Here is a 27857-nt window from a genome sequence, read left to right as displayed (position 1 = left end):
TGGCTGGTGGTGACTACATCACTTGCTAGCTACTCATGTTTTGATAAAGTCCTCTGCCATGGCTTCCTGGTATTTTGCAATCCGATGAGCAGTAATGACCAGTTCAACAAACATGAACCCTCATTAAATCCACAAAACATGCGTCAGGAGCGTGGTCAGTGGGTTTTTGCCAGCCGTGGACCTGCAAGACATGAAACCGAAGTGAGTTGATGTGCAGATCAAAACATGTAATAGCACAGAGCTCGTGAATGTGTCTCCTCCTTCTAGACCCAGATTATCAAGCAAGTGGCTCCGCAGCACATACAGGGAGACACCAAATGACAGGGGTCTCACTGCCCCCCTGATGGGCTGTCTCTGTTTCCTTTGAGAACAGCTAGCTCTTCTCTGCAATGATCCTACATTGTAAGTCTGGAGATATTAATTCTGATGTGTCCCCTCTGTTCGTGCCTGTGATTTGGATGCAACCTCTGGCTCAGGAAGACCTTCAGCTGCTGACTGCCAGAACTGGGAGTGCCTCTGAGAGAAGGGTTCGTGCACGTTTTGTTCTGCTGCTTATTATCTCTTCCTGATCATCCTCAGTTGGTCACAGCTGGAGGCAGAACACTGGTCAAGCTGGACTTCTGCTCTGAGCAGCTCAGTTTTGTGTTTTCCTAAGAGATGTTTAATTTCCAGCAGAAGAAAATGAGTCTCTTAATGATACAATACGGAGGCTGTTTGACCAGGCAGAGCCTGGGTTTTTTTAACTTTGGATAGGCAACAGGTTAAGAACAAGGGCAGACCATACAGCTAGTCTGTGAGGAAGTAGAATGGGCCTCATGGATGAAAGGTGTGAAGAACTACTCAAAGGCCTGGAGGTTTGCCCAGCTATACCTATTTCATCAGCTAATGCTGAGCTTTGGAAAAGTTTTCCTCACCAACACTTTGGTCCATCCCTCTTGAATTCCTGCTCTGAGAACTGGCAAGTTTCACCTTAGGGATGGAAAAGGATCAAGAAGAGGCTAGAGAAGCAACAGCTTGTTTGAAGAGGGCCTGCAACCCAGCCACTGTCCCATTGCTGAGTGCCCACAGGGCAGGGATGATGAAACCTCTGGTGTTTACCTTCCAGCATGTCAGTGACCAAGGATTCACTTCTACTGGTGCCAAACCTGCTCAGTGGGAATTGTGTCTCTGCATGGTGGCTTCCATCACAATGGAGATGCTGAGACCGCCCTCGCTTAGCATGTTGTCTTTAGCCCTTCATTTGCTGCGTCGGAAAGCATACAGTTAGGAATGAGGTAGGAGGGACACGAAGAACCCCCCTGCACAAATGCCCTGAGAAGCCTCCAAATAAAGGGAACCCAACTTTGCTCAGAGGGAAGCAAAAAGTAATTCACCATTGTGATTACTGAGATCCAGGCATCTCTGGATCTCATACTACCCTGCTCTGCGCATCTGTGGTCAGCCCTTGGTATCTTCTGCCGAGTGGGATCTCCAGAGGGGAATGGTGGATGCCTGCCTTCTGCACAGCCTGAAATGGCCTACCCACCCTGCCACCACCCTTTGTTCCTCTTCTTGGAAAGCAAGCACCTTGTTGCGGGGGCAGGGAAGGGGAGATGACGGCTTTATTGCTTGAAACAATAAGTACCACATCCTGCTCCATGTAGTGAAAACTGGTTTGCCCTTTTCCAGAACTGCTTCGTATGTGCTCAGGTTCACAGCAGTTCAGCCTTGTCAGGTCAAAGGCGGCCAAGTGCTTACGTGCAAAATTGTTTCATAGTGGGAACACAAGCAGAAATTCAAGGGGATGGACTGACAGCCAGTCGAGATCAGTATGAGCTGTACTGGGGAAAACTGCAAGGAAGGAATTAACATTGCATGGGAGGTGATGGACAGAGACTGGATGCTCATGATCTGGGGGGAAATGATGTTACAGTGTAGGGGAAGAGAGCAGTAGGACCACTTGCACTCCAGACCTCCAGTTTCCAGGTGTGTTGCAATAGTGGCAATGCTGATCTTGCGGATAGTGGCTGACATGAGAAAACACCCAGCGAATTACCAGAACTTGTAGGCTTGGGCTAGACTGGGGAGTGAATACAGATGTTCTAGTATGGATATCCAGGTGGTATGGTCATGAATACGAGCTTTAGTGCGTGTCTACCTACTGCTGATAGCACACACACGATGACATTGCCTTGGTATCATCTAATACCAACACACACATCATATTCTGAGTTTAATTAGTGGGTTCTAATTCAGATCTAAACCAAAAAAACCTGCCAAGACACATTCTGTTTGCGTGGTGTTTCTGCTGATTCTTCTCTTAATGCCAAAAATCACTGGACACTGCCAACCCATCTGAAATAAAAAAATACATAAAGATTTTTCTGTTTCATCGCTGCATTATTGGGTCTCAAGGATCTACACAAGTTTTAAGACATGAAAGAATGTCTTCCTGACATTTCCAGAGTACATTATTCACTCCTGCACCAGACATACAGTGGTAACGTGGCAGTGAAGTGTCCTGGTTCTGTTCCTGGCAGTGACACTACTCTTAAGCAATCCACTCAAAAGTATTCTCCTGATCCCGTTCTCCCACCTGGAAAGTGTGTAAATAAGCCAGGGTTCTGTGATGATGAATTGACTCTCTTCAGAGGTTTCCCCATGGAACCCAGTCATTGCATGACAGATTCCTGAGGTCAGGAGGCTGTGAAAAAGCCTGTGATCTCATAAAACATGGCCAACATCTCTGACAAATGGCCAGATCCCGCTGTCCTGCTCTGGCAGCAGCAAATGAAAACAAATACAAAGGCTAACGCCTGGAAGAACGTGTTACCCTGGGTACAGTGGAGTGCTCTTGCTCTCTTCCTGCTGGGACTGGAATGGTGCCGAGCTGACAGGACTTTGCTGCCTGGTTCTGCAGCTTCAAAGCCTGTTGGTATTTCCTTTGAGTCATCTTGGTGAAGAAGCTGATAAGGTTGGGCCAAGACAGCGCGATGTTAGTGCCTCTCTGTGTCTGCCTGGGGGTGCTGATCTCCCCAGGGCACTGTCACTGGAGCCCACTGGAGCCTGAGTCAGGGCTGGAGCTCTGGCTATTGCTCCTACTGTGTACAAACACACTTCGATTTGTATTAGCTCCTTTTGGGAAAAGCTCTGTAGAAAAGGTTGTGCCAAAAGGAACCAGTTGAAGAACAGATCTCATGCAGTGGCTGGGGGGAGGATGTTGCAAGCCCTATATCCCACAGGTCCCTCCATGATGTTTCATGTTTCAAGATGAGGTTTGGTGAACATTTGGACCCCCTGAAGATGTGGGAGGCCAAGTGTGCTCTGAGCACAGGCACGGCACGGGCGCCATGCAGCAATCCAGCAGCAGTGGACCATGGAGCCAGGACCTCTATCAACCAAGGAGCAAGTGGCAGCAATACAGGTGTATGTGAATGGAAGCTTTCTTTGATGGATGAGAAAAATGTGGAATCTTGGAGTCAGTCTCAGATTTTTAACCCAAACACTGAGCCAGGACATCTGCGATCGTTTTGGTGCCTGGTTCGGGGAATTAATTTCTCATTGCCAGTCCTGGACCTGCCTGTGGCACATTGTCCTCACAGACAGACACGTTTGAGCTGAACTCATCAAAATTCAGGAGCAGCTAAGATGGGATTTACTAGGATTTTCCTAGAGAACAAACCAAGAAGCAGCCTGACCCATCAGCGCCTCTTCTCAGCTGCTTATAAAAGTGCTGTTTCCAAAGACCAAGATGCCCAAAGGCTCTGACTGACCACACATGCAATAAAAAGTCAGAATAGCCTCAGTGGGGCTCTGCAATGTGCTGCAATGCCTTGCTAATGCAAAAGAAGCTCTTTGATAATTAAGAGATTGCAATTTGCTCTCTCTTTTTTCCCCTTTAGCTCTCGAAATTAATCACCCTTGCCAAGCTGTAGCTATAAAGCAGTTTTATTTCAAGCCTGCCCAGCAGATCTCAAATCCTGAGTATTCCCTGCTGCTGAGCTGTTGGTGTGTAGCAGTGCTGGAACTTGCAGAGCTGCCATCGTCGGGGGATGTGCTGGGACCATCATGGGGTCAGGAAGACTGCTAAACTTTGATTCCTGAATAGACTTGGCTTTGCCACTGGCTCCAGTGCCAGCAGTGTGAGGCCAAAGTTGCTTGGAAAATCCCACTGCCAAAGTGAAATATGGTAAGCAGCGTATGAAGGTCTGCTACCTGGCTGATTCACCTTTAAGGACTTTTAAAGACAATTCAGTGGTCCCTGTCTAAACAAGTCAATTTACGTATGCAAAACATCCTGATAAAGCTTTTGAGTTGTATCCCTGTGCCTAAATCATGTTCCGGTTTTGGTGGAATTTCATCAGTTTTACAGCAAGAAGCATGCTTTGTGCTGTGATTAATGTAGCGGGGATGGAGCTATGACTTTGCTTTTTAGCAAAGGGTTAGTTAAAAGACACAAAGGGAAGCTGGAAGAGCAACAGCTTCCAAGGGGGATGGATTGGGGTCATTTCCACCAGTCACTTCCAACTTTCCCTGTGATTCCCCAAAGTTCTTCCAAGACAAACAAAACCCTGTTTGCTGAGGCTTTCCCAATCCTCCCTCTGACACCAGAACTCTCTTTAGTGCAGACAAATTCCCTGAAGCTGTTTGCAGCAAATGCTGCCTAATGACTATCATGCTGCCAGTTCCTTACAGATTACTTCAAGATGCTGAGCGATCCTGCCTGTCTAATCCAATTGGCTTCACTTTGGATGCCTACGAGAGATGAAGTTGAACAAAATAAATGTAAACCCAAGCAAACCTCTGCTGCACGCTGCTGAGGAATACTGCTTGTCATGTAAAGGTCAAGTGGTGTCAGACTGCTGCTAAATCACAGCATTTTCTTTTTCCTGCGTCTGAGGAACAAACTGAAACAATAGGGCAGACCCGCAGTCGGAAGAGATGCAGGTGGCATGTGGGGCTGGAGACGGCCGTGGATTACCCACCACCAGTGGATGCTCTGGACCATGTGGCTGGGTGGACCACCACCACCTTAGCAGTGGGAGAGAACATCTGAGGGCACACACCCAGCATCTGGGATACGGGACTTGGAGGCTCTGCTCTGCTACTGATTGCCTGTATGTCCTTGAGCAATTCACTTAGCCTATCCATATTTAATCTTCCTTTGGATTAAAAACAAAGAGTATCGATACTGTTTCTCTGCTTCTGCAGGGGGCAGTGAGGACCTTAAAAGGTGTTTTATATGCTTTGGACCTTGTAAGTCCTGTAGATGGACATCAGTTCAAACTCACGTCAAACATTCTACATGGTGACAAGCAGAGATTGAGCTTTGTGTTTGCTATGGAGTGGTCATCACAAAATTATGTATCATCCTGAACAGTGCCAGAAACTCTCGTTAGCTTTATTTCTGCAGCAAGGGGCTTTGTTTACGTCAGCATGTATAAACCTTAAGGAATCTTCAGACTCTCTGCACCAGGCTGGAAGCTTGCAACAAAACCCTGGGATGAGGCTAATATTGTCCAGTGTCCTGGCCAAATGTACTGTACAAACCCTGGAGTTTTCTGCACGTTCAAACCGTATCCAGACTAGTTTAAAATGTTCAAAATCTAAGAGACATGGAAGCAGGAATAATCGACAACATCAGCGGAACAAGGAGAAATTCATCATGTGTTCCCAGATGTCACCACCAAATAACAGAGGAGAAGACCTGCAGAAGCTCCTTGTTTGTCTCTGTGTTTTCAGTCTCATTAACCCTGATGCATCTGCTATCACAAACATTGATCTCTGGTCTCACCTTTCCTTAGTTTGGAAGAGGAAAATGAGAAATATGATGTATAAGGGTCCTTGACACTGAAGTGACACTTTATTTTCTTATAGTCTGAATAGTTACAAAGTCTTGTCTTGACATTCTTCTAATTTGACTTCAGTCGAATAAAAATAAATACCAAAAGCACTTTTCAGCAGAAAGAATATTCTCTGGAGGCACATGTGGAAGGATATCAAGGAGGTGTTCATAGAGCTGAACAAAGTTACTTCCACAGACAGTGTGAAAATCTATTTCAAGTGCACTGCATACCTGAAACAGGAGGAAACAATCTTATTTCTGTGATTTGTTCACAAAGCTATTACCATCTCCTTTAATAGGACTTTGGAAAGAGGAGGTCAGCACTAATAATCTTCATCTACATGTCACTCACATACAGTCTTATCATAACGAGGCATCAGTAATGCCTTTTTAATCTTGCCTTTACATGGAAAACAAACCTATGCTTGCTATATAGAATAGGCCTTAGCTTAGTGTTCCAGTTTTAACCCTTCTCTGTTTGTGTCTGAAGTAGGAAGTATCCAATTTTTACCGATTCACCTTGAAGGTTATGAAATGCTCCTCCTGGCACTTAGAAACCCATTCAGTTTTCCTTTTCTTGCTGCAAAAAAGAACTGATATAATCCCTATTGTAATTGAGTTTTTTCTTCTCTGTTAAGTGCTTTGTTTTCTTCAGGACCAGTAGGGTTGTATTAGAAAGGTCCTTTCTTTGCATTTTGCAATAAACAGCATCCCTCATTACCCATAACCACAGAGCCCAGTTAGCATTCCCATGTGTTACTCCAAGTTATAACTTTGAAATGTTCTAAGGTTTAGAATGCAGGCAGCCATTTCTCAGTTCACTGCACAGACACAAGCTCATTTCAGTGCTTGCAAATACAAAGTCACAAAGGATGCAGAATACAGATTTCATGTTGTTTTCTTATTAAAACAGCTTTGGACTGTGGACCTTAATACCCTATATGGTCAGATATGAAGACAATTCACTACTAGGAGCACTGCCAGCTTCTAGTAGTGAACAGACAAATGTCCTAATCATTCCTCTGCTGCAGTGTATTCCATCCCTTGAAAATGGAGTACAGTATGGAAAGTCGAAAGGATGAGTTGAACTTCAGTCCTTCTACCCTAGGGATGTCAGGAGTTTCAATTTCAGATTATAACTCTGAATTATACTGAGCGTAGAGCCAAGCTGAGCTCCACTGTGATGTGGGATTTTATGAATATTCCTAGGACACTAACTAGAAATACATCTTTTCATACTGTATGACAAGAATCTGTAATAGGATCCAACATGGATAACCTTTACTGGGGCAGAGGGTTCATCCATATGGAATACCAAGACCATGAGCTGTGGAACAAACAAACAGAAGCTTGAATGGTTTGTAAATTTAGGTGTTGAGTGGGCACTAACAAATTAATCTAATTATTAGACAACCCTGGCTTGGCAACATTGCAAAAGTTCTCTCTAATTGCACATTGCTCTTTTCCTCTTATTCCACCTTTTCCTCTGCCTTCACCTGCTTTGACTTCAAGCACCCAAGAAGAATCAGATCACAACTAAGATGAGGGCACCAGCAAAGGACCAGCTTGTTCCAAGCATGGAGGCCCTGCTGCCGCTGTTACAGCACCTTGGACATGCCCAAACACATAGGACTGTAGTTTGTTCTCGTTGTTTATGTTGTAGCTCTGCAACAAGCAGCTTCTTCCAGACAGGTTTATGTCAGTCACAGCTTTAGGGAAAGAAGCTGCAGGCAAACGAACGTTGTTTTTGAAACAAGTCATCAGGCACAACGGATTATGCACATGCACACCCCTCCAGCGTGTCCAGAGGCTGCCTGGTAAACACTAGTGTCATTTGTGAGCTCCCAAGGTTCTGGCTTGCATCCATGCTGTGCTGTATGTGTTGTTGATGGTGACATGTGTCTTCAGTACACGCGGTTCCTGCTCTGGCTGGCATGCGTTTAGAGACAGAAATGGAGCCTGGGCAGTATGGAGGAAAATAAATGAACCTTCAATCTGAAAGGAGGAAGCCCCACACATGCAAAAAAGAGGTGTTACTGTCTTGGAATTAGGTGAAAACATTTCTTCAGCAGCTATTTAGTTTCTTCCTCTTTTTTTGTCTCCTCCACCAGCATGTTTTAAAGTTTATTAGGGAATTCCATAGGCTTTTGGCAGCATGTCAGCAAGACTTTAGAAGGGGCTCAGCAGAGGGTCTTTGGTCCATATTAAGGCCAGTTTTACAAGTGCTTCCCTTCTGAAGCACTGCAGGGATAATAAAAGCTCTTTCCTCCCTGCACTGCAACTAGAGACAGTACATTATAACTTTACTTCACACCAGCAGTTCTGAGTCATCTCCACGCTCAGAGGCTTTCCTTGCTGAAGAGAAGAGGTTCATCAGCCATCAGTATATGCAGCAGCTACTCCAGCCTAGCCACCCAGGCTGTGGTGCTTAACACTCTCCATCATTTCATTTGCCTCTTCACATCAAATTACTGAAATTCTACATTAATAGAACTAGTGCTCACCCTTGGGTGGATTCCTTATTTTCCTAAATCTTGTGTCTTTACATTCCAGACCCTGGCTTTTCTGGAAGACATTACTTCCAGCAATGGCCCCTTAGGGCCGTTACTGGGCAACTGACTGCCCTGTTTAGTTCTCTTCTGACATCCTGAACTGTAAGAGCAAAAGAGGTTTTAATAACATCTCCCAGCTACGCTAAGCATGCTGCCAAAAGAGCAGTGTCGCATGTTAATTTGGGTGCAGGCAGATACATTTTTGCTTACATTAAGGCACTGATACATGAAGAAGTGGATGAGTGAGCAGTTGCTGGCCTGCGGCTCTCTCCCTTCCCTTCTCTCCCTTCCACTTCCTTTTAAATCTGGGTTTTCCCTGCATAATCTGATAATGGAACCTGTTTGCGTGAGTGAGTCAACAGCACCCCCACCACATGTCCCTTTTGGGGTGTCAGACAAGCAGCAGATGGGGAGACTGCAGAAGAAAACATTTCTTCCTGGGGAATAAGAATCCAGGAAATCTTTCCAGCAGTACTACAGAGTCATGGTAGCCTCCACCAAACCCATCTGTTTTCATCTCTTCCTGATCCAGGCAAACCTCATGCTGAAGAGGCTTCAGCACAAGAACAAACCAGCCATCACATTTACATGTCTTTGCCCTTTGTCTCTGTTCTTTCCCTGATGTACCAGACCGTTGTCCCAGCTCATGATGACATATTTATGAAGGACACTGACCTACTCAGTTCAACCCTTGAAAGACCTGAGATGCTGTTGTGCCAAACCACAACTTTGAAAATAAGAATAATAATAATAAAACAAAACAAAAAAAAAGGGGGGTAAAAAACCCCTCCCTAATCCTTCTGTCTTGGCAGAACTTAAAAACAATCTTTAATGCATGAGTCAGCCCCTAGGCATCTCCATACATCCTTTTTTCTCCTAGCCACCAGCATGATGATTAGAAACCTGTTTGGATTGTGCTTTGCTATGGCCTGCCAGGAGCCTGGGCATGGTCTCTGGGTGTCACCCCTGCCTGCAGAGAGGGTGCTGTGCATGGTTCTCATCTCTCTTTGGGCCATGAGCTGACAAGCACTGGTCACAGTGGCACTAAAAGGACTTTAACTCCTACCCTGGCTTTTAAAACTGCTGTGCCAGGTGAAAGTGAACTTGAGAGAGGTGTCCAAAGCTGAGGTTTCCTTGGGTGCTATCAGACCTTCTGCTGTACAGATAAAGGATGCTGCCAGTGTGCACTTCTGCCCATGTCTGGCTCTTAGTGTCTCCTCGCTGTGTGTCAGATGAGACTCACTCAAACCAAAGGCCATCCCACCGTGTGAAAGCAGTCTTTTAAGAGAAGCAAATCAGACCCGTTGCCTTCCACTGTCAGCTGGCAGCAGCAATGGGCTGAGCTATCCACGATTCAGCTCTGCAGCTGACATTAGATCTTTCTCTTCTCTTATTTCCTGGGAGAGCTCCCCTGACAGCAGAGCAAGCAACCACCCTTTGCTGAACAGCTGCACAAATGGGAGCTGTCAGCAGCATCCCAGACCATCGGGGAGCCCTGGCTGCCAATAGGCCTTTCAGAAACCCATGGTTTTTAATTTGCAACAGGAGCTGCACACTCATTTTTCCCCCCTTGGTGAAGGAACAATGCTGTGTCCTTATCAGCAGAAACATTCGCTGGGGAGTGGTCCAAGAGTGACTGACGCAAGGCTCTCTTCTGTGAAGTGCTTTGTCCTATTCCCAGATGAAGTATGCTCGCATCCAGTTAAATCCTTTGAGCTTTTATCAGTGGGTGTATATATAGATGTGAGTAAGAAAACAGTGATGGACACAGTGGTGAAAAAAATGCCATAAGGCTCTTGCATTCCTTATTCCAAAGTAATACATTATGTGGCAGATGACTAGCCATATTTGTGCTATGCTATTAACCACAATAACCATATGAAGCATCCACTTTCCTAGACAGCATCATGGAAGCAGGAGTGGATACCTACTAGTGGCATCCAGCAATAACAGAGAGAGGAGGCTGCAGAGATGCACAGACCATTTACACAGAACATGATTTGGTTCCACTGACAACCCAGATAAATTCAGTAGTGCTTCCACCAGTAGGATGGAGGGACTATATGAAAGCATTAAACATGTGCCATTTCTTCCCATCCTTAGGAGTGTGGGTTTCTAAGCAAGATCACAGGTCCCAGTGCACACTGCAGGTGTCTATGAGGTATTACATCTGCTCAGAGCAATACGAAGCTGGGATTATTGACCCTCAGTCTCAATCACCTGATCCTCAGTCCCCCTCATCTGCATTGCTGGCAGCCAGACAATGTCATTCACATCCTCACACCCTGCAGCTCTGCCAGAGCCGTAAGCCCCAGGGTGGTTTGTGACATGAGCAAGTTGGACACAGGTGGGAAAGTGCAAGACCATGGCTGCTGCTCTGCCAGGCTGACAATGTGTTCCGAGGGCTGAGGGGCTGGTGCCCCCCTTGCTTCATACCACTGCCATGTGTCCCTGGTGCCCAGGGTTTTCCTGGGGGAAGGTGAAGATGCTCTTTCCTTCTCCAGCCTTGCTGAAAATCAGTTCAGGAGTTCAGGGGAAGTCCAGAGCATGCAGGGAACCCCCTGCCTAGGAGGCACCTTTTGAGACCGCCAGCACTTTACCTGTTCCTCCACTGCATACCTGGTGCTTTTCAGTCCTTCTTCCTGCCCCTGCTCCGTGGCCCTCCCAGCACCCTGGCTGTGTGTTAGCCTGTGCACTGACACCGGCTTTGAAGTCACCTTCGGTGGCAGAGGAGCAGGAAGCTGGGGATTAACAGGAGCATTTCTGGTGAGGGGAAAATCACGTGCACAGATCGGATAGCCCTTCACATGCCAGAGCTCCTAATGAGGTGTTTCCCCTGTGGCTGTTGAAGCACTCATAATCAAGGTCCTGCCCTATTCCGTTTCCCAGCAGTGACCGTGGCAGCTGTCTGACAGAGGCCCTCTCTCACAAATGTTTCATTTCTTGCCCTCTCCTGTTGCTGCCCTTCTTAATCCTCCGCACCGTGTGTTGGGTACCCCTGCTCCCAGCCCTGCGTGGTTTTGGGGCTCAGTATGCAGGATCTGCTCTGCAGCACAGCCTCTCTTGATCCCACTCCAGTGCTGCGTCCCAGCACATCCATGTGGACCCATTGCAGCCATCCTGCTCCTCCAGGCCGCTGCTCACCAGGACACACTGCACGGCCACCCTCACTGCTCAACCACCTTATTTTCTTACAGGGTTGGACTGTTTAATTGTAATTAGTATTTACATAATGAATAGCGAAGCAACAAGCTTGTTTTTCATCGAGGCAGTGCTAAACAGCTATCATATACTTCTCATTTTGCCAAGCAAATGTGTCAGTGGAAAGTAGGTGAGTAAAGTGGAGATTTTACCTTTATGGCATACAGATGACACTGTGCATGGAGTGACATTGTTTAAAGGTGGTTTGGATGTCACACAGCAGCATCATATTCTTAAGTCTAAGGGCATCAAAGAAAAGTGTAATTTGAAACAGTGCTCCTGGAAAAGATTTGTATCTGAAGAATGGCAGAGGGGTTGGAACTGGATGATCTTAAGGTCCTTTCCAACCCTAACTATTCTATGATTCTAAATCCAGACCTCAGCAGGACTTTGCTGTAGTCCTGATGATGGACCTGAACATGAGGGTGAGGATACTGAGAAGTGGCTATGAATGAGGTGGTGCAGCCATGTAAAGGACACAGCGGAGGGGTTTCAGACTGTGCTCAGCTGCAGTTTTGCCTTTTCAGGGTTCCGTATGAGGCAGCTGCTTCCTGACATGGGCTCCCCTTCGAAAGACTTTAGCTTCGGAGAAGCAGTGACCAGGAATGAAAGAGCCAAGAGCTGGGTCTCATGGGTCTGGTCCAGATGCCTTTGTTCCTGCCCCACAGCAAAGCTCCTGTGAACTGGGGTCTCCCACATTTCCCACAAAATCTGCTAACTTCACTCATAATGATAATAATAGCACAGACTGCGAGGGCTGTTGAATTAATGAGCTTCAGATTCTTGGGGGAAAAGAAAGGTTCGATGACTTGGCTGGCAAAGTGAGTGATGGGGCCAGGACCTACGGCCTCTTGGTCCCACACTCGCTCTGAAGGAGAAGGTTGTTACTCTTGGCACCAGAGCCCCGTGAAAAGCAGCTGCTCTGTACGCTCTGCACTGCTTTACCTGCTTCAATAAACCATCCACATCCACCCTGGGGGCTGGGAAATACAACTACTAAAGTCAGGTTGACAGCAGGTGAAGGATAGGGGTGCTGCGCATTTCATTTTTGTTTATTTAAAGCCTTGTAATTACTTTTCACATGGCTTTATTGGTTATTATTTATTTTGGACTTCAAGCAGGATTTTCCCTTTTAAAATTGCACCCACTCAGCAGCTGCCTTAACTCATGCAATAGGAATGAGCTGAGATTTACAAGGAAAGGGAATACATACCTTCCTAGAAAATGTTTGTCTTATCAGGGTCTATCAACCACAGCCACACTAAAACTCTAAATCTGGAAAGGGACAAGGCTTTCTTCCAGATGAAAAGTCTGTGATATGCTGCGCAGGACAAGTATAGCTGATGCAGCGGACGCCAGACACAGTGAACCACCAGGTCTCCTCCACACCTCTGCTTGGCCTGTAAAATCGCCAGTGGTCTTTTAACTTTAGGCAGTCTCTTTGGAAGCTATTTAAGTTGTTGTGTAAACTCTTTAAAGGAGTGAGCTATTCTCAAAAGGAAGCCTTCACCTCAAACATCTACTGTGTTCTTGTGGCAGAAAGCCCCATGCTGCATTGACAGCTCCTGACCCACCTTAGTCTGCAGCTGAGTGTCAAACCTATTCAGGTGACAGGCAAAAGTTCCTGTTTCTGGACCAACATACCTCCGCCCTGATGTGCACAGCCCTGTGTTGTCAGCTCTGGGATGTGGATGCTGCTCCTGTGACACACTTTAGCCTTGAGAAGCAAAAGCAGCCGCTGTGCTGGTAAAGGGACAGATGGCCACCTTCCTGTGTCTCCTAAGCAAGCAAGAACCACACACACCAACCACTGATGGGGAGCTTGGAGGTCCCTGTGGTCCTGCCCCACCACTCTACTGCCTAATGCTGTGCAGAGCGAGCTGCTAGCAGTGGCAGGGATGCACACAGGTCTCCCCCTGTGAGTGCTTTACCCGCAGCACACGTACATACAGCTGGTTGCCTGTGGTTACATTACACAAACAGCGGTGACTGTTGAATTCAACAATGACGGGGCTAACAGGAGAGTGGGGAGCTGTGGTGACTCATGGAGAGGTTAAAAACTGGAATAAAACTCCCTTGTGCTACTGCTGGGAAACACATGGGCTCCTGTGCAAAGGAGGTGGGACAAGGACAAGACAGCGCATAAGCTCTCTGCTGGTGTTGGGGTACACTGGAGGACAACACAGAGGCCCTTCTAGCTGCTGGATCCCCAAGACTGATTCATTTTAAGAATGAAGACAAGTCATTTGACTGCATCTGCATTTATAGCATGTACAGCACCATGATTCCCATGCATGGTGCTCCTGTTTGGCTGCACAGCAGAGCTGCCAGGCACAGGCATGACCTTTTGGCAAGAGCCTTCAAACCCTGACTCAGAGGGACCTGGCAGCAGTGGGAAGAGCTCAGTATGACTTTCAGGGTAATGAGCATCTCAGTAGAGGAGCCAAGTGGGCTGCTAGAAACCCCATGGATGAAACCATAGGACTTCTGCCCCCTGAGAGGGCAATGGCATTTCTGCCTTCACCTCTTCCTCATCCTCAGCCAGGATCCATGTTTACATCTACCTCTGCATTTTGGAAAAGCAGGATCTCCCTCATTGCTGCACCAGGTCTCCATCAGAGGTTACACAAGTGATTATGAAACCAAATAGCTTTGACCTTTGAAATGAGAAATCAATGGCTGGGCAGGGCTCAATTCACTACAAAAATATTTCCAGGCACCTCGGGAACATCGCATTAGTTTCTTTCATTCTGGGGAGGTGGCAAGGAGCCAGCCTGTGTTACGCTTGATTCATACATTAAGATCTTCATTATGACTCTTGGTTTACCTGCCCTGGCCCTCTGCTGTGCCCAGCACAGCACAGCCTGGCTGCGGTGCAGAAGTCAGATGCATTTTGGGGGCAAAATGTTTCTAGAACTGGAAATATAAGTGCAGAAAACTCCTCTGGGGTGTTTAGCAGCATGGAGGTCCCCATGGCCTCAGGCGATAGGAGTGCAGGCACAGAGGTTGGGTTCCTGGAGAGTTTTCTGTGTCGACTGCTAGAGCTGGACCATCGCTGCAGCAGCATCTCCAGGGATGCAATCAAAAAAGTCCTTAAGCATCATGCACAACGATGCAAAAAGCATTCAAAAAAAGCTGTTGATACTTTCCTGGTGAACTGAGGGACAGCATGCCTGTTCTTTGGGAATGGGTAGGAATTTTGGAGGATACAGGGCTCTCAAAACGTTGTGTTTGTGCCTCCATTGAAGAGGTGAATAGCTTGAGCAGGAGGGAAAGCCCAGGCTGGCAGGTTCTCCATCTATTTAGCTAGTTGGACCTTCAACCGTGTTTTATCCCTAGTGCTCTGCAGTGAGCTGGCGGAAGGGGTGAATTAGACTTTGCCAGGGCTAATTTTAGTCAGAGACATCCTTACACCATTTCCCCCAGGGCTAGCTACATTAACGAAAATATAAAATCAACCGCAGATTAAAATCACCCAATTACCATAGTATAGCGAATAAAAACACTAGCCAGAGATGTAATCTCACGTGCTATTAAAATGCACTAGCACACAAAACACCATTCCCAGATACCATCTCCTAGATGAATGCCACACACAATAGCCCATCTAAAAGTGATTACTTACATTGTTTGGGGAGTTACACACGGTGTTTGTCCTGACATTCCAGAGTGGGCTGGGGTGGGTAAAGAGTCTGGGTGGTCGGGAGACACGGTGCCTTTCACTTCGTGTGCTGCTCTGAATTTAGCCCGAGTTCATTAATGGGCAGAGAAAGGGGGGACTGCCTGATGTATTGCAGGTGGGATACGAGCTGGAATTGTGCTGCAAACGTCTCCCAGGGCTAGGGAATAAGTTAAACAGGATTCACACCAGATGTCATGTCCAGGTTGAGTTGGGGCAAGTGATGCGTGAGCTATGGAGACTGAATTCTGACTAACTCTGTTGTATACATCACCTCGGCATCTTGGTGTTTACACTCTTCTTGCTACCAGACATGGTTCCCCAATTAAGCAAGTCTGTTGATGGTAACCAGCATAATAAGTATCTTTGCGTGTTCTGGAGATGTTTGTATTCAGAACTTCCAGCGTGATAAAAGCAAAATCCTCATGACAATTCCCACTGCAAATGTCCAATCTCTGTAAAACAGGCAGACTGGTGGCTACAGTCATACTGAGGCACTGCAAAGAAAGAAGACAAGCCTGGCTTATGCTAAGCCACTTCTGCACTGTGATTTCCTTTCTCTAGCAAGGCATTTAGGGAAAGGATGGGACCATGTATGTTGTAACCACAGAGAAAAACAACCTTTTTAGCAATATCTTGTGCAGTCCCCTCCAGAAGACCTGTCAGACATTAGTGGATGTCTTCTTTAGATGCCCGGAGGAATAAGGATTAATTAATTCTGCCTCACTGAAGGAAAACAGAAAATTAGGGGCACAATGACTGAAAAGGGCTGGGTGATCTAGGAACCAAACGCCAAAGACTATATTCTTTTCTCTGTGTGCATATTGACACTCCAGGTCTGGAGCCTCCCATACAAATGCTAAGCACTTGCCCAAGGGCTCAGAAGACATTGTGGCTCCGCAAGGATTGCATCCCTTTTGAATGATGCCCACAGAATGGCCAGGCAGCTGCAGGGCACCCATGCACCAGCTGTTGGCTTGGCCCAGCACGTGTTGGTGTACCCGCTTTCAGACCATGCCAACGGCATTCCAACAGTGGAAAAGTCAATTAAACTAAATTAATGTCCCTCGGGTTTGCAGCAGATGAAGATCATGCACACAGCACCCACCACAGCCATGCCACCCTGCAGCAGCAAGCTAGCAAATCCCCCTCTAGCTCCTGAAGCATCCCTCGGAGCCGAGGGAAAGCTTGGTCTGACCAGCAGCCACACAAGCTATTTTGGGTTTGATATGCAGCAGATTTGATAAGAAAGCTCTCAGGAAAAAACAAATTTCCTCTTTGACTCAGTAGAACTGGGCACATATTCCGGCACACACAGTTCCTTTTCCTAGAAGCTCATGAAGTAGCCTTCTAAAATTAGGAATGAGAGGTGAAGTTCTGGCCCCAATTCAAGCAGGAATTTCTATCTCCAGGACCAGGATTCACTTTAGGGGTACAGTAGACCTTCACTGATGGTGGAGAAGTGAGGAGGGGAGAGGCCCCTGTGCTTTCCGTGTTGCTTCTCTGGTGTGCCTCCTATATACAAACCTGTTATCTATGTGAAACAAAGGTTTCCATTGCATCAGTGTAGGTGCTTCATGCCTAATGATGCTGAGCATTATCTGAGATGCTTATACCGCTTTGAAAGAACAAGGGGTGGATGTGAGAAGCAAGTCACCTCAGTACAACCACAATTTAGTGCATCTGTGTTTGGGTCAGGCTTGTTTGCCTCACACTCTGTATGTGCAATTGAGTGTGGCTCCAGCCCAGGCTTCTGTGAAATTATGGCTATGTTTATGTAGCCTCATCTGCTCTGCAGCCCCGGGTGCCCATTGCACCTGAGCAGTGTCTCCTCTGAGCTGCTGGTTGGAGGTAATGGAGCAGAAGCCACCTCTGTGCTGATGATGCCTGAAGGATGGGGTGCATTTTGCACTCAGAAAACCTCTCTTCTGTGGCAAACTCCCCTGCTGCAGCCTCCCACCACATGGGGAAACAAGAACCTGGGCAGTGGACAAGAAAAGACTGCTGGTGGCATGGGCTCGGAGGTCATTGCCAGGGACAAGTAGAGAGGGAGGTGTGGGTTAGCGACAGTGATCTGCTGTGCTTATGAAAACAGCGCTCAATTATAGGAAAAACAGTAATGAGAAGGAAAAGAAGTCTCGATAGCAATCTTTTATCTCTAACTATTATTCCGATGCTCTCTTCTGTTTCCTCTGCTGCCCTCACGTTGTGTCATTTTGTAACCTATATTCACCATCAGTATTGATTTACACATGAGTAGTTCAGAATTTGGCCCAGAGACAATGAATCTCTGGTGTTCAGCTGTCCCAGCCAGTGTCATGTTCCATTTAAAGCACTTCAGTTTTCACTGGGGTCATTGCTCATATTCAGCAGTTTCCTTTTTCCTTGGTCTAGTCAAAAAACAATAAACAGTAACAGTCTTCCTCCAAATGCCAGTGCTCCAGAGGTTAAGAGCTGTGATCTCCCATACTCAGCAGATGCTCTGGTTGATGCACAGAGAGGACCAGAGGGTCCTGCCCGCCTTGGTGCAATGATTCCAGCAGTGGAATGATTCTCCCCCTTCAGTTTCCCTTCACACCTCCACAGCACCTTCACAAGGGAGGACGTGGGGACAGGCACTCTTTAGCAGTGGTAGCACATTTGGAATCATTAGGGATGCTCGTGTGAGGTGGGTGCTGTCTCAGGCACTTCACACCATCCTGCAGCCCTCAAGAGTGGAGGAGAGCCCTCCGCAGCCCATATCCCTGCAGAACACAGGATGGGAATGGTCCTTTGGGGCACTGGGGATGGGAATGGCTGCCCAAGGGTGGAGGTGGCAGCATCTCCGTCATCAAAGAGAAGCAGGAGTGCTTCTCTCCCTTCTGCTGTCCTCCCTGCTGTAGGTGGGGGCCAGCGGCAGCCCTGGGCTTCTCCTGCTGCAGGCTCCTGAAGCAAGCAGATGCCTCAGGGCTCACACCAGACCATGCAGGGAGCTCCAAGAGAGAAACAAGCAAACAAAGAAAGAAACCCATATTTTATCACTCAAACCTTAATTTCCAATTGCACTGTTGTTCCAAACAAGCATAAGCGAGAGACTAACGGAGAGCTGGAAGTCATGGGTGGCTCCCCCTCATGGCTTATGAAGCAAGAGAGAAAGAGAAATCAAAAGCCAGGAGGCTGCAGTGCTGCTGCCACAGCTAACCTGGGAAAGCTCCCTGACCCCTGCAAGCAGCCACAGAAGAAGGATGCTCCCATGCTGTCTGCAGGCTGCTTCTGCTGCTCTGCAGCCTCCCCGCAGCGACATACCAAACACTGTTATTTATCAGGTCTGTGCAAGAAGAGGATTTTACAAATTCCTCTCCTGCCAAACATTGTGTCAAAGACTGTCACTTCCCAGCTTGCCAAGGGCCTGATCTGGCCAGCTGCTTAACATCAGAGTGCCTGTGCTTTCCAGCTTGTGACAAGCATCTGGGCAGGCGGGGTTAAGGCCAGCATCGCTGCTAGTCACAGCCCTCGGGAAGGTCTTGCATGCCCGAAAGCCTGGCTGTTTTTTCCAATTATGTCAGTTGGGCTGATAAAAGTGATTACCTCTCGCTACCAACCCTGCCTCTCTCATTGATCCCACAGGCCGTTCTTCAAATGTCACCCAGCAAGGAGGGAGCACACATCCAATTATAAAAAGAGAAAAGATTAGTGTGATGACGAAGCAGCAGGGTCAGTGGTGCAGCACGAAACAAATGAGATGTGCTTGGTTTTGACATCTTCCAAGCTCAAGGAACCCAGAAGGAGGCATTTTGGAATGGGCTGAGGCTCTCCCTAGGGCCTTAGGCAGTGCAAGAAGTGCAAACTTGTCTTCCTCTGAGGTTTGGTATTGCATTTGTTTAAATAAGAAGTCTTGAACATGCTGGAAAGCCAATAACTACTCAAAATTGACCTGTGGTCACTAGTCCCACTTGGTGGGGGTCACCACGGCTTAGCCAAGGGCAGAAATCAGCTCGAGCCATGGGCCCACCCTGGCACACCTCACAGAGGTGGACAAAGATTGCCAACACAAGCAAGAGCTGCAGAATCAAGGAAGAAAAATCAGCCTTTCTCTGCTTCTTTCACCACACCCTGTTAACCAAAGCAGAGGTTCAGGCTTCTTTAAATGTAGTACAACAAAGACAAAACACCCAGATGTAAGCTGGGTTGGCTGATTTCTGTACCTTGGGCCACAGAGACTTCCAGAGGTCTGAAGCAGGCTCTTGGGAGGGATGGAGGACTGCTACTGGGGATGTGCAGGACATAAAGATGTCTTTGATAAAGCACTTGTTATGAAGCAGAGATTTGACTCTCTCAGAGCTGGTGTTTCCTACCATCCTCAGTCCTGCATCTCCTCTTTCCAAGACTCAGCGCTTCATGCAAGGAGGAACATTTGCATGGCTGATAAGGTAGGGGACCTAGTGCTTTTTGAACTCTTTGATTTGGTGTCGGAGTATTCCTACATGTTCGCCTAACCCATGGGAAACTTCACAGCAAACTCTGCAGGTTATTTCCAGAAACTCACCCTGAGCACTTTCTAGAGCCTTCTGATCAGCTCTTACAAAAGAAGGGGGAACGGGGAGCTGAGGACATGTAGTGCCCAAATCTTCTCTTTTTCCTGCCCCGTGGCTCTTTTGTTCACATCTCTTCATTTTCAAAACCTCTGAAGTGTGCAGAGTGTGGAAACAGCACGGGGAAGCCACTGGTTAGGGAAGATCCCTGCCTAGACAGAAACCTCCTCGTTCCACTGAGCTGCCTTTCATCTCATTTCCTGATTCCAGCACCTCATTTGCCCCTCTGTTTAAACCACAAAGCTTCCTCCTCATACACTCAGCTCCTCTATACTATAAATAGCCAGGCACAGGCTGGTGCGACACGGACACCCAGCGGGCTGTAGCACAGGGCTGGTGGGGTGAAGGCTGTGGCTTTGCTGTCTGGGAGAAACAAGGCAGAGTTGTGAACCCCATGGGGCTCCAGCAGCCAATGTGTTTCAAATGAGAATTAACATTAGCGACTGTTTATTTGCTAGTGAAGGCAGGAGTCCTCCACTGCCTCAGCCAGGGGAGGGACATAGCGCAGCACTCAACCAGACGCTCCTGGTGCAGCTGGAGGTTTGGAGGTAAATCCAGGCAAAAGCAGCTCTTTCTTTTCTCCCATTCTGTGACACAGGGCAATTTCAGAACCACAGCCTTTAGGCTTCGCTGTCACCTCCACAAGCCCCTGGGGCCTGCAGGCAGCGTGATAAATCTCTGTGGGAGAGCAGCACTAGGCGGGACAGTGGCAGCACAGAGCAATGGGCAGAACTGAAACTCCAGCAGCAGCGTTATCTCCTGTTAGGCTAAAAGGAAGTTTCCAGGATTCCTTAGTCCTTATTTAGCAAATTTGTTTGCTTTGGAGGGAAATACGTGTGACTGATAGTGTCCAGGGCTAATCACATGCCTGGCTGCAGCATGGGGGACTGTGGTGCGTGGCAGTGGCACAGGCTCCCTGCCTGCCTCCTGGGGTAGTCGAGGGTGTCTATACCTTTGACCAGCTCTGGATTCTGGGGCTGGACTGCATCTCCAGCACTCGGATGCATCCCACCACCCTGGATGCCTGTGTGCCAATGGGCTGGACTGGGGGTAAGCCACAGCCATGGTGCTGGGCTGGGGGCTGGCAAAGCCAGACACCTGTGTGTCACAGAATCATAGAATGGTTTGGCTTGGAAAGAACCAGTTCCAACCCCCTGCCACGGGCAGGGACACCTTCCACCAGAGCAGGTTGCTCCAAGCTCCATCCAACCTGGCCTTGAACACTGCCAGGGAAGGGGCAGCCACAGCTTGTCTGGGCACCCTGTGCCAGCGCCTCAGCACCCTCACAGGGAATAACTTCTTCCTAATGTGTCATCTAAACCTAGCCTGTTTAAGTTTGAATTCATTACCCCTTGTCCTGTCACTACAGTCCCTAACGAAGGGTCCCTCTCTGGCATCAGTGTCACTGGTGAGGATGGGGGCTCTCGGGAAAGGCAGGCTCCGACGCCCAGCACCTGCGTCCCGACTATCTCCTTAGTGCCGTGTGTGCTGGAGGCACCGCGGGCAGGGAGCGCACGGGCTGCAGGGGGGCGAGACACGGGGACACCCCGGGGCTGGGGGACACGCGTGGGGCGGGCGGGCGGGGTGCGGAGGGGTACGGAGAGGGGGGTGCGAGGTGCGCGCGGGGCGCGGCGCGGGCCGCTATTGGCTGTGTGGCGGTGATGTCACGGCGGGTGTCGCTATAAGCTCTGCGGCGCCTAACGGGCTGGGGGAGTCGGGCGGGCGCGCTGCCGCCGCGACGGGACGGGACGGGACGGGACGCGCACGAACAGTGGGGAGCGGAGCGGTGCGGTCCCAGGCACGCTCGGCGGCAGCACCCCCGTGCCCAGCCCGCCCCGCACCTGCCGTCCCTTATGCGCGGCGCCCAGCGCGGCGCTGCCGCGGAGCAGCTCTAGGCGAAGGCGAGCCCCCGCCGCCTGCCTGAGGGGTTCGCTGCGGGGCCATGGGGGTGGCAGGCACCGAGCTGCCCGGCGGCAACGTGAGCGCGAACCAGAGCGCCGCCGACCCCACGCTGTCGCGGGACGTATGGATGGTGGGCATGGGGATCCTCATGTCGGTGATCGTGCTGGCCATCGTCTTCGGGAACGTGCTAGTGATCACCGCCATCGCCCGGTTCCAGCGCTTGCAGACTGTCACCAACTACTTCATCACCTCGCTGGCTTGCGCCGACCTGGTGATGGGGCTGGCCGTGGTGCCCTTCGGAGCCTGCCACATCATTATGGAGATGTGGAAGTTTGGGAACTTTTGGTGTGAGTTCTGGACCTCCTTGGACGTTCTCTGTGTCACAGCCAGCATTGAGACTCTCTGTGTCATAGCCGTGGACCGGTACTTTGCCATCACCTCCCCTTTCAAGTACCAGAGCCTGCTGACCAAGAGCAAGGCACGTGTGGTCATCCTTGTGGTGTGGGTGGTCTCTGCCCTCACCTCCTTCTTGCCCATCCAAATGCATTGGTACCGGGCAGACCGTGACGAGGCCATCCTGTGCTACGAGAAGGACACGTGTTGTGACTTCTTCACCAACCAAGCCTATGCCATTGCCTCCTCCATCATTTCCTTCTACCTGCCGCTCGTGGTCATGGTATTCGTGTACGCCAGAGTCTTCCAGGTGGCCAAGAAGCAGTTGCAGAAGATAGACAGGAGCGAGGGAAGGTTTCACACCCAGAACAAGGAGCAGGAGCAGAAAGGGGGAGCTGGACACCGCCGTTCCTCCAAGTTTTTCTTGAAGGAGCACAAGGCCCTCAAGACCCTGGGCATCATTATGGGCACCTTCACTCTTTGCTGGCTGCCCTTCTTCATCGTCAACATCGTGCACGTCATCCAGGATGACATCATACCCAAGTACGTGTACATCCTCTTGAACTGGCTGGGTTATGTCAACTCTGCCTTCAACCCTCTGATCTACTGCCGGAGCCCGGACTTCAGGTATGCCTTCCAGGAGCTCCTGTGCCTCCGCAGGTCCGCCCTGAAGATGTATGCCAACGGCTACTCCAACAGCAACGGCAAGAGCGACTACAACGAGGAGGACAACGGCTACCCCTTGACATCGGATAAAACCTGCGAGCTGCTGTGCGAGGAGGGTTCATTCCCCCACCCCGAGGAGTTTTTGCACTGCAAAGGTACCGTGCGGAGCGGGTGGAGGCTGGGGGGGGGGGCGTGTGCTGGTAATTGAGGCTGTGCAGAAAGCTCGTCCCCGGACGAACTTCCTGGCAGTGGCCGGTCTTGAACTTGACCTTAGTGTAGGGACCGGTAGCGGGAGCAGGGCCCGGCTGCACGCCCCGCTCGGCGGCAGCGGAGTCGGGTCCCCTGCCGGAGCCTTCCCGGTTCCTTGCTATAACCCAGCCGGTGGCCGTGGAACGCCTCCCCGGGCAGAAGGGCAGCCTCGGGCGGTGGTGCCGGTGTTGTCCAGACCAGGGGACAGCGCGGAGACAGCAATCGGTGACATCCCCCTCCCCCCGAGAAGGGATGCTGTGGGGCTCGGTGGGATTGTGTCCGATCCGCTGCAGTTGCCGTCGGTGGGACAGTTTAAACAACACCCAGAAAGAAGGAATGCTTTCCTTGCCAAGTGCTATAGGACTTTCGGCTGAAATAATAATAATAGAAATAAATGGACCGTTTGCCCAGAATGTGATAGTGTGACTGTGGGACTCAGGAATGTGACGCTGGGAAGGAGGTCGGGTGAAATGCTGCTACAAACCATTCTTTCGTTGAGGTTCCAACCAAAGCTTTTAAACTGCCCGGCTTGTTTAAGCACAAGTCTCCAATGACAGCGAGCCCGATGAGGTGGGAAGGGAGGAGGTGGGACGGGAGGAGCGTTTGTTTTCCGAGGCTGGCAGCGCAGCTCCGGCCGCAGGACGGCCGGGGGTCGGCCGGTTTGAGGAGGGTTTCCCCTGCGCAGGCTTTGCTGTTTGCTCCCGGGCTGGCGGCGGGCGCCCAGTGCTGTCAGCGGGGAGACACGGGCGGGCAGGTGCCGGGCGGCACCGGAGGGTGGAGGGTACGGCAGTGGCGACGGGGACAGTGACCCTGCACGGCAGCGGCACTGCTGCCATGGGGGTGTTCTCTCCAAGTCCCTGGCTGGAGGGAAGCAGCGATCGGGGCGAGAGGAATGGAGCTTCCCCCTTCCCTGCACCCAGGGCTGCCATGTAAAAGGCTGGACCCGAGGGCCTTCTCAGAAACAACCGGGCGCGGTGGGGAGAAACGGTGCTCACGGGACATATGGAGCCGTGGTGTCCCGCAGAGAGATGGATGCTCAGGCACCGCTTGTATGAGCATCCCCTCCACGTCCCCCCTTCCTCCCGCATTTCCACGCACTTGCCCTGCAGAGGGCTTGGGGGGGGGAGGGAGGTGGGTCCTGCGTTGCTGCTGGGGCCGTGCCGTAGTCGGTATGTGGTGTCTGGGTGTCGCTGAGTCCTCGGGGAAGAACTGGCTTTGTAAATGCGGGAGTCCCCAGGGCTGGCACCCCCCGCTGCAGGCGGCAGAGGGGCTTTGGGGCAGCGCTGCAAGGAAGCAGCAGGCACCGTCCTGGGGAGACCAGAAGCTGAGGGGAGAGGGATGGAGAAGGGATTCTGGCTGCCGACACCTCTTTGCAGTTCCCGCGTGGCCCAGGCTCTCCTGGCTTCTCTGAGAAGGAATTGCCCCACGCGGTGATGCTGAAAGGGGCCGCCCCAGGGAGGGCTGGAGGGGCGCTCCCCCGGAATGGCAGTGTCGGGGGGTGTTGCTGCTGGTCTCTGCTGCGGCTGCTGCAAGGTGCAGGGCAGTGACAAACTCCCCGGTCTCTCACACCCCTCGCAGTAAAACCCCACCTGGCTTTTGTGGGGCTGGGTTCTGGAAACCGTTTGTGCTCCCTTCTTTTTTATCCCAAAGAGGTCCTGATCGTGCCTGGAAAGAGTGCTGTGAAGGAGGAACAGCTGTAAGAGCCCTCTCCTCCTCTAGCCCTGTGTTGGGTGCTGGCTCAGCTCTGCTTGCCTTTCCAGCTCAGCACTACAGCAGGGAATGTGCCTGAGAGCCCTTCCTTCCTGCCTCTTGCTGCCTCCTTTGGTGCCCATTCCTGCTCATGCCCATGCCCTCGCCTCCTGCCTTGGTGGGGTTGTTGGCAGTGCTTGAAGTCCTCTGAGTGTGAGCCACAGGGGCAGAGGAGGGTGTGATGGCATGGTGTGGTGTGCGAGGCCCCAGGTCAGCAAAACCCGTGCTCCTCAGATAAACATTAACAGGCTGTTGGAGTACGGGAGATGCAGCACAGGACCAGACCTGCAGTCAGGTGCTGTTTGCTTCCTACTGCACAAGGACTGGAATGCTGTGTGTGCTGTGGTGGAGGTACACTGAGATGCACTCTAGCTTAGAAAGGGCCGTGACTCGTATGTAGTGTTCAGGGGGAAGTAAAAATTAACCTCTTGATTGTAGTGATCGATATCTCCTCCGTTTTTAACCTCGCCACTTGCTGTCAGTCACTTGCTGTGTTCCACAGCACCCAGGGGCAGTGTAGGCTGGCAGGTAGCAAGGGCACAGAGGGAAAGGGTGTCCCGCAGTGACAACTCGTGAGTAGGGGTCACACCAGCCTCCAGCAGGTTCAGCAGCCAAACTCTCCTGATAGATTGGGGCACAAAGAAACCCAGTGTCCACATTTCAGTTGCTGTCTGTGGTTTTACTGTTACTAATTATTTGCATTTCAGCAGCATATGTTGTGGACCAGGGCTTCTTGTCCTAATAATTGCTCTATTTACTTGGCTGGCTGTGTTCCTGCTTCAGATGTTGCGGCCGTATGTAGCCAAAGCTGAGAGATGAGCAAGTGTCTTAATTGCAGAACCACTGCAGCATCCAGAGTACATGGATGTGGCAGGGACTGGAGACATTGGGCTGTTGGCACTGGGCAGCTGACCTCGGTACTGCCATGCTTAGCTATGCTGTTAGGTAACCTCAGGCTTGCAATGAATTCTGAGTATGGAAGAACTGATTTCTTTCCTCCATGGCAGTATCAGTAAAACTGATGAAATATGAGCTGCACAGTTCTCAGGGCAGAGGCAATGGAAAGGGGGTAATATTGAGGAAAAAAGCTGAACTTGAAAAACCTTTCCTGTTCCATGGTTGAAAAAGAAAAGCTGTGTAAGGAATCCTTTGGCCTGTTTACACATTTGATAACCAAAGGATAGTTTTATAGGCATCAAAAAAATGGAGCACTGAAGTCAGGACAACAGTTGCTTAAATTGATTTAGCGTATTTAGGATTTCACCTGAGCAGACCGTTGGCTCAGGTTAAATGTATCTGATAAAACCCAGAGAGGTGACTTAATTTGAGGAGAATCATTGTGACCAAATGCCAAATTCTTATAGCAAACTGAGCTGGCTACCTGCTATGCTGCTGGTTTGTACCTTACACCACTGCCACAAAGGTGAATGGAGCGAGGGTGGGATACAGTCCAGCCTGGTGTCAATGTGTACAAGTAACTGGAGCTCTGCGGTACATTCCCTGCTTTTAGCCGCTTTGGCCAAACAGATTGTTGTTTTTAAAGTCAAGAGGAGCGTCACGAATGCAGCATTTGTGTTGTTACAAAATACTGACCTCGCCGTGTGTCCTGCTTGTGATTCAGGCAGCTGTAGCTTTCACATCAGGGGCTGTCTTTGCTTTGTCCTCCAAAACAGGCAGAGTACTGAGAGCTGCTGAGTTATGTTGGTCCTTCTCTTCCTGGGAGCATTCCTGGAGAGCTTTTGCTTTCTGGGAAGCCAGGCCTTGAAATACAACCCGCTGCTTGCTCTGGCACTGGGGAGGTGTGGAAGTGCAAGTGGAGCTGGCAGAGGGAGCAGGGTCTGGAGGCAGACCCCCACCTGGGAGCACGACTTCAGCACATCTTCAGGACTGGCCATTCCCAAAGCACCTCATATCCCTGACTGCTCAGCAATTCATCATGTGCAGCACTGCACATCACTGCATATCCCACTGCCGGGGGGTGTCGGGGTATGCCTGCCCCAGCCTCACTGGTGAAGCCAGGTCCATGCCTGTGGCCTCCCCTGTGGTGCAGGTGAAGGGAAGACCCTGCTGACAGGGGACACTGCTGAGGCAGTGGGTACAGCGGGTACAGTGGAGAGGGACGGAAGAGCCTTAAGTTACCAAATGCACCCAAATGTTTGAAAATAGGCCAGGGTTTGGTAGTGCAGGAAAAGAGCCTGGCTTCTCTGGAAAGGGAGCAGATGTGTGAGCAGGCACACAGCGTGCTCTTCAGCTCTCCCACGTCACAGCCACTGAGCTTTTCAAAGAGCTTATTTATGTATTTACTTACTATAAGGGATGTGTTTTTGCTGTAGAGGGGAGGGTATTGACAGCGCTGTCCAGGAGTAAACATCAGGCTGCAATCTGTCTCCCAGCATCTCGTGCCCCTGTGGTATGTACTCATAGAATCATTTAGGTTGGAAAAGACCTTTAAGACCATCAAGTCCAACTGCTAACCCAATGCTGTCAAGTCCATCACTAAATCATGTCCCCAAGTGCCTCATCTACACGTCTTTTAAACACCTCCAGGACTGGTGACTCCACTACTTCCCTGGGCAGCCTGTTCCAGTGCTCAACAGCTCTTTTGGTGAAGAAATTTTTCCTAATACCCAGTCTAAACCCTCTCTGGCACAGTTTGAGGACATTTCCTCTTCTTCTATCACTTGCTACTTGGGAGAAGAGACGGACTCTCACCTTGCTACAGCCTCCTTTCAGGTAGTTGTAGAGAGCAATGAGGTCCCCCCTGAGCCTCCTTTTCTCCAGGGTAAACCCCTCTCCCCCCCAAGTCCCTTAGCTGTTTCTCATCAGACTTGTGCTCCAGACCCTTCCCCAGCTTTGTTGCCCTTCTCAGGACCCACTCCAGCACCTCAACACCTTTCCTGTAGTCATGGGCCCAAAACTGAACACAGGATTTGAGATGCAGCCTCACCAGTGCTGAGCACAGGGGGACAACCACTTCCTTAGTCCTGCTGACCACCCTATTGCTGATACAGGCCAGGAATCTGTTGGCCTTCTTGGCCTCCTGGGCACAAGCTGCTCATATCACCCAGCTA

General features: G+C 49.9%; 1 protein-coding gene across 1 annotated transcript in view; it reads left to right on the top strand.

Annotated features, from left to right (window-relative positions):
* The first annotated feature begins 21567 nt into the window (after nucleotides 1-21567).
* The window catches only part of ADRB2 (adrenoceptor beta 2), a 33469-nt gene continuing 27179 nt past the window's right edge, over nucleotides 21568-27857 (top strand). Inside the window, exon 1 of the mRNA XM_065690711.1 lies at nucleotides 21568-22943. Coding sequence (XP_065546783.1) covers nucleotides 21770-22943 — 1174 coding nt within the window. The 5' untranslated portion in view covers nucleotides 21568-21769. The remainder of the gene's footprint in view (nucleotides 22944-27857) is intronic.

The sequence above is a fragment of the Lathamus discolor genome, chromosome 10 (genome assembly GCF_037157495.1).
Source record: "Lathamus discolor isolate bLatDis1 chromosome 10, bLatDis1.hap1, whole genome shotgun sequence".
Classification (NCBI taxonomy): domain Eukaryota; kingdom Metazoa; phylum Chordata; class Aves; order Psittaciformes; family Psittacidae; genus Lathamus; species Lathamus discolor.
The sequence above is the reverse complement of the archived record's forward strand: the minus strand, read 5'-3'. Positions and strand labels throughout refer to the sequence as shown.